General features: G+C 44.7%; 1 protein-coding gene across 1 annotated transcript in view; it reads right to left on the bottom strand.

Moving 5' to 3' along the window:
• Window positions 1-2969: 2969 nt before the first annotated feature.
• The window catches only part of LOC308378229 (tetratricopeptide repeat protein 21B-like), a gene marked incomplete at both ends in the record, with an annotated part of 33881 nt that continues 29350 nt past the window's right edge, over window positions 2970-7500 (bottom strand). The window contains one exon of the mRNA XM_080855089.1: window positions 2970-3152. Coding sequence (XP_080711215.1) covers window positions 2970-3152 — 183 coding nt within the window. The remainder of the gene's footprint in view (window positions 3153-7500) is intronic.

Here is a 7500-nt window from a genome sequence, read left to right on the forward strand (position 1 = left end):
CAGATTACTAGTTACCCTGTTCAAAATGTAATAGGTAATGTAACAATTTGAATTACTTCATTAAAGTTACTTATTACGTTTGACTACTTTTTGATTGGCAGGCACAGGAAAGGCAGTGCAAATTCAAAGCAATCATAAACAGCAGTCCAGACTGAGCCCATACTGCCAAATCAACAGAGCCTGACTACATGGTGAAAAGATGCAAAGCAACAGAGTGAATGTTTTAATCTACATATAAGCTTTAAAGAATTTGACCCAAAAGGATATATTGTGATGTAACCCCTGTGTAATCATCATCATTTTGATTAATAACTGTAACTGCCTATTTTTTCTCAGTAACTATAACAGATTACATTTGTTTTGTAATTTAGTTACGTAACTCCATTTTATGTCAGAAGTAGCTACTCCCCAATCAAGATAATAGCTGTATATGTAACGGTTCAAAACCTGCACAGAGCTGGCAATCACCTTACCCTCACCAGTCTCTACCCTCATTGTGGTTTCATAGAACAGGTGTCGGCCAATTAAACTAATACTAGTAGTGTGTTGTACCAAAAGTGAGGTGTTGGCCAATTAAACTAATACTAGTAGTGTGTTGTACCAAAAAGTGAGAGGCACGGAGGAAATGAGTCTGAGGACTGATGACCTTAAGTTAGAGTGTGTCAGCCTACTGTGTGAACTCACATTCAAATCTCTCTCTTTCTCACAGATACACGCACACATGCACACACTAGTTAGATTGTGTCAGCTTATTGTGTGAACTCACATTCAAATCTCTCACGGCATAGAGCACACACACACACACACTCACTCGCGGCATAGAGCACACACACACACTCACTTACTCAGGGCACAAGGCACACACACACTCACGCACGCCATAGAGCGCACACACACTCACTCAGGGCATACGGCACAGACACACACTCACTCACGGCATAGAGCACACACACACACTCACTTACTCAGGGCACAAGGCACACACACACTCACGCACGCCATAGAGCGCACACACACTCACTCAGGGCATACGGCACAGACACACACTCACTCACGGCATAGAGCACACACACACTCCCTCACGGCATAGAGCACACACACACACACACACACTCACTCAGGGCACAAGGCACACACACACTCACTCACGCCATAGAGCACACACACACTCACTCAGTGCATAGAGCACACACACACACACACACTCACTCAGGGCATACGGCACACACACACTCACTCCCAGCATAGAGCACACACTCACTCACTCACGGCATAGAGCACACACGCACCCACTCACTCAGGGCATAAGGCACACACACACTCACTCAAGGCATGAAGCACGCACACACACACTCACTCAGGGCATAGAGCACACACACACACTCACTCAGTGCATAGAGCACACACACACTCACTCAGTCCATAGAGCACACACACACTCACTCAGTCCATAGAGCACACACACACTCAATCAGTGCATAGAGCACACACACACAAACTCACTCAGGTCATAAGGCACACACACACTCACACACGCCATAGAGCACACACACACACACTCACTCCGGGCATAAGGCACACACACACTCACACACGCCATAGAGCACACACACACACTCACTCAGTGCATAGAGCACACACACACTCACTGAGGGCATAAGGCACACACACACTCACTCAGTGCATAGAGCACACACACACTCACTCAGGGCATAAGGCACACACACACACACACTCACTCACGGCATAGAGCACACACACACACACTCACTCAGTGCATAAGGCACACACACACACACACTCACACACGCCATAGAGCACACACACACACACACACACACACACACTCACACACGACATAGAAAAACACTGGTTGTTTGTACCTGCTCACCCACATGGTTTTGGTGGCCTTGGTGATCTCCCAGGGTGCTGTTGGAGCAGGCGGGCGTGGGCATGTATGCCATGCCGGGCCCCTGGGCCCCCATGGTGGAGCAGTAGAGCCCCACGGCCTCCTGCAGCATGTGGTTGTGGGAGGCGGAGGAGACGGAGCACTCGGGGGTCACGCCCAGATGGTCCCCCCCCCCCACCGCCACTGCGGAGGCTCCAGCGTGGCTCAGGACGGAGTAGGAGAGGGACGTGGGCGCAGGGTACCCCCCCTGGATGACGGAACACTGGGGGCCCTTCTGGTACATCATCACACAGCTATGGGGGCCCGCTGCTGTGGCTGGGGATGGTCAGGGAGAGATCGTCAGCTGGGGCTCCTGGGCCTGGTCAGGGGGAGATCGTCAGCTGGGGCTCCTGGGCCTGGTCAGGGGGAGATCGTCAGCTGGGGCTGGTGGGCCTGGTCAGGGGGAGATCGTCAGCTGGGGCTCCTGGGCCTGGTCAGGGGGAGATCGTCAGCTGGGGCTCCTGGGCCTGGTCAGGGGGAGATCGTCAGCTGGGGCTGGTGGACTGCCGTAGGGTCGCTGCCTGGTTCAACTGCATCCAGAGTGCCACAGTGAAGCATCTGCCATGTCTTAATCACAGCATTTTCATAGTAATATATAATCCATAATGATCGGCAGTGTTCATAGTTATATATTTCATCTATAATGATCGGCAGTGTGTTTAATTCTGCCTTTTGACAGCAAATAAATGTATTGGTCTGCTTCCTACCAGATAATGCAAAGTATTTCAAAAGAAATAGAAAACCAAGATCTCCCCTGATAAGCAAGAAATGATAAATTATGTTCAGTGTCAAGTGTTCTAGCCATGTGATCATTCCGACCGCTGTGTTTCTTACCGTCTGCGTTCTGAAGCAGGTTCCTCTGCGTTCTCAAGCAGGTTCCTCTGCGTTCTCAAGCAGGTTCCTCTGTGTTCTCAAGCAGGTTCCTCTGCGTTCTCAAGCAGGTTCCTCTGTGTTGTGAAGCCGGTCCCGTTGCGTTCTGAAGCAGGTTCCTCTGTGTTGTGAAGCCGGTCCCGTTGCGTTCTCAAGCAGGTTCCTCTGTGTTGTGAAGCAGGTTCCTCTGCGTTCTCAAGCCGGTCCCGTTGCGTTCTGAAGCAGGTTCCTCTGTGTTCTGAAGCAGGTTCCTCTGCGTTCTCAAGCCGGTCCCGTTGCGTTCTGAAGCAGGTTCCTCTATCTGCTGCTGTCTCCTTACATCTGAGCTCCAATTCTGTTATGAGCCAGGTACTCAACTGATCATGACACCATCACTTCCTCTGACACAACCTCCACCCTCTCTCTCTCTCTCTCCTTCCCCCTCTCTCTATCTCTCTTTCTCTCCTTCCCCTCTCTATCTCTCTCTCTCTCTATCTCTCTTTCTCTCCTTCCCCTCTCTATCTCTCTCTCTCTCCCACTCTCTTTCTCTCCTTCCCCTTCTCTAGCTCTCTCTATCTCTCTCTTTCTCTCCTTCCCCCTCTCTATCTCTCTCTCTCTCCCACTCTCTTTCTCTCCTTCCCCCTCTCTATCTCTCTCTCTCTCCCACTCTCTTTCTCTCCTTCCCCCTCTCTATCTCTCTCTCTCTCCCACTCTCTTTCTCTCCTTCCCCCTCTCTATCTCTCTCTCTCTCCCACTCTCTTTCTCTCCTTCCCCCTCTCTATCTCTCTCTATCTTCCTCTCTCTTTCTCTCCTTGCCCCTCTCTAGCTTTCTCTATATCCCTCTATTTTCCTTATGGTTTTTAGTTGCTGTTATTAGCAACTTGTTGACCCTTTGTACAATTTAATATCAATGTATCAACACGCTCAAATCCAGACCACACTTGCATGTGCATGCATGTGCACACGCATGTCGATTCACACACACACACACACACACACACACACACACACACACACACACACACACACACACACACACACACACACACACACACACACATACACACACACACAGACACACACACAGCAGCTGATTTCTGGTTTAGTTCACACACCATAAAAAAAAGTGTATTCGGTCCTTGTGTCATGAACACTGATGCCTACAAAGCTACACTAAACCTGTGGAGAATATGTCTATCATTTTTAAAAAGATCGCCTACAGATTTAGGAGAGACTTTCCCCGGACGTTTAGGCCTGGTTTTCATTGTTAGTTGTGTTATCACCTTAGACCCATATAAGCCATCCATAAGCCATCCAAGTCAATGTCTTAATAAGATTGCCAGTGACATAAGTAGCTAGCTTGTTAGCTTATAGGATTACGATTATATTAAATAGGAACATATTTCAAAAGCTGCTTTTACAAAATCACAAAAGAAATCCAACAGCATCGAGTGGCACTTAAAGTGACCAGTAGATAAACAAATATTTCACCCAAAGATTTGACCCAGTCAATAAGCTCCATTTTTGGGCAAAATATCCTGACAAAGAAAGATCTTTCTAGTAGAAAGTACCCCAGGAAAGCAACATGTGACCTAGTTCACATCACACAAGCTAGTTTAATATTTCACTTCACAGAGCCCAAGGTACAGCTTAAGATCAAACTAGCTGTGAACCAGTGCAGAAGACCGTCAGTTTTACAGTATTGACATTGAACCTTAATAGTTGCTGGTGTTGGTAATGCTGTTAACTAGTGTCCATTACCTTTCAATGACAATAAATAATAAAGACTTTAATTCAAACAAAGTGGAATCAAGGCTTCTGCAAAAGGATATGGGCCAGGAAAATGACTGGCAAAGCTTTTATACGAAACGGTGTATGTCTCAGTTGTCAGAAGTTGTTGATAGAAGCCATGAATGAACGATACAAATCTATAACCATGGTGCAATTTGTCTAAAAAACTGAGGGGGGGATTTTTTTTTTTTTTATCATGAAATAAAAAAGCAATAAATAGGCCTAATTCTTTTCAAGTTAAAGTTAATAAATAAAACAGACTTTAATCCAAACAAGGGGGGATCAAGGCTTCTGCAAAAGGATATGAGCCAGGGAGATGACTGGCAAGGCTTTTATAAGAAATGACAAAGAATTAAATGCCTCAGTTGTCATTTGACAGAAGCCATGAATGAACAATACAAATCTCTAACTACCTAACACCTCCCTTGGTCCTGAAGGGTGTTTGAGGGTCAGTATACTGAAGGCACTATCTATAACATTGTAATTATGCGCTTTAACTCCAACTGCAAAACAGCAAACAGCAGTACTCTGAACTACGTACAGTCGAAAGGCTTCTGACACTTTCCCAACAAAGCCGTGTGTTACGTTACTAGGTGTGCTGCCCCCTGCAGGCCGTCTGCTGTAACTGCTCTGGTAGAAGTGGCGATCGCTCAGACCTGGCTGCGTTGGGTAATAACAACAGCCAGCGGGAAGCACGCAATCGGTGCCCTTAAAAAAAAAACAGTTAACAGGGAGAGAAACCGGTCCTCAAGAGGAAGCTATTGCACAGAGGGGCAGTTAATTTTTTTTCCTACCCTGCCAGTCTGTCCTGGGTGACCTGATGGCAATGATTTTGTACAGACCTGAAATGATTGAGCCTATTTTATATTTATCTACATCACATCTACTTACATTACTGTCAGCACAGAGCAGACGTTCAGGGAAAATCTCTATTAGCTCAGATTATAAACACACTTTTTTTACTTGTCCCCTATGGACTATCTACAGATGCTCAGATTATAAACACACTTTATTTATTTGTCCCCTATAGACTATCTACAGATGCTAAGATTATAATCCCACTTTATTTATTTGTCCCCTATAGACTATCTACAGATGCTAAGATTATAATCCCACTTTATTTATTTGTCCCCTATGGACTATCTACAGATGCTCAGATTATAAACACTCTTTATGTATTTGTCCCCTATATACCATCAACAGATACTCAGATTATAAACAATCTGTTGAAACTGTTAACTACAATACCTGGTTAAGGTTAGGGTTTGGTTCAGGTGATGTTCAGTTAACAATAAGAAAGACGGAATTTAAATTTCAACAAACCATCTCCTTTCTACAGTCTCTGTAGGCAGACTATCAAAAATAGTCTTGTGTTACCATAGGTTCATCACATAAATGCAATGCACTTCAAGAATATGCCGCCTTCTTATTCCAGTGTTTCTGCAATAAATAGTTAACGGCAGCTCTAACGTGTGTGTGTGTGTGTGTGTGTGTGTGTGTGTGTGCTTTTTAACAAACAAGGACATTTGAGCAACATTTTCAGTGAGTAGCAGTGAGTTGGGTAATACTGCCTGTAATCATGCAATCATATAATCCTATTATAGTAAATATCGTGAAAGCCTTTTGCAGTTAATATGAACTTACCAAATACATTACTTATTCATACGCATATAATGTCTAGTAGCTTTATTTGAACAATATTGATATTTTACAGCTTATAGACCTACCATACAATACAATAAATAGAGTATCAGAATAGATTATAAAACAGCCTCTACATGGCTACAGTGCTGAATGAAATTAAATGAAAGCATAAATATGTAAAAAGTAGGCGTCGGTGCAGTGAAGACACTTGTGTGTTGGTCTGTGTGGGGCATCGGTGTTAAGGCCTCAGGGACAGCACCGCCCGGTTCATAATGTCCGTCTCAATCTGGGGGAAGTCAGGGTGCTCCTTCAGAACCTAAACATGATAACAGGGTTGATTTAAACTCCTCTAGAACCCTAACATGATTACAGGGTTTATTTAAAGCTCCTCTAGAATCTAAACATTATAACATATATAATAACAGGGTTGATTTAAGGTTGCAGGAGGAGGCTCCTCTAGAATCCTAAACCTGATAACAGGGTTGATTTGAAGCAGGGGTCTCAAACTCAGGGCCGCGGGCCAATTTCGGCCCCCAAGCGATTTTATCCGGCCCGCAAAGTTCCACTGATTAAAAAAATAAATAGAAAAGTTCCATTGATTTCAATGGGCCACTCCAAAGTTTACCATGAAATTCTGGCCCCCCAATGACCAGACTGGAAGCTCATCGGCCCCCGGGTAATTTGAGTTTGAGACCCCTGCTCTAGAACCTAAACACAACACGGTTGATTTAAAGCCCCTATAGAACCCTAAACATGATAATAGGGTTGATTTAAAGCCCCTATAGAACGCTAAACATGATAACAGGGTTGATTTAAAGCTCTTTCAGAACCTGAACATGATAACACGGTTGATTTAAAGCTCCTATAGAACCCTAAACATGATAATAGGGTTGATTTAAAGCTGTAGGAGGAGTTTTTTTTGTTTGTTTGTTTTTTCTAAAAATACTGGTGCAGTCATGTGAATGTGAGGACACAACGAAGAGATGATGTTTCTCAATCTTCCTGTGCATCCCGTGTCCCTACAAAGCCTTACCTCGGCTTTTATGGTCTTAAAAAAATCGGAGTCTTTCATCATAGATTCAGCATGACGTGCTATTAGGTTTAAAACCATTCATACCTCAGACAACCAAAACGACATAAGTTTATCTATATGACGCAGTAGAGTTTTTTCTCTGGAAGACAGCAACATGTCGTGCAGTCTGGGTTATCAGGTTCAGGGCAGTGGGGAGAGACAGTGACAGTTCCTTTTTTTTCTCCCTCTCTTTTTC

The sequence above is a fragment of the Sprattus sprattus genome, assembly GCF_963457725.1.
Source record: "Sprattus sprattus genome assembly, chromosome: 17".
In the NCBI taxonomy this organism is placed as follows: Eukaryota; Metazoa; Chordata; class Actinopteri; order Clupeiformes; family Clupeidae; genus Sprattus; species Sprattus sprattus.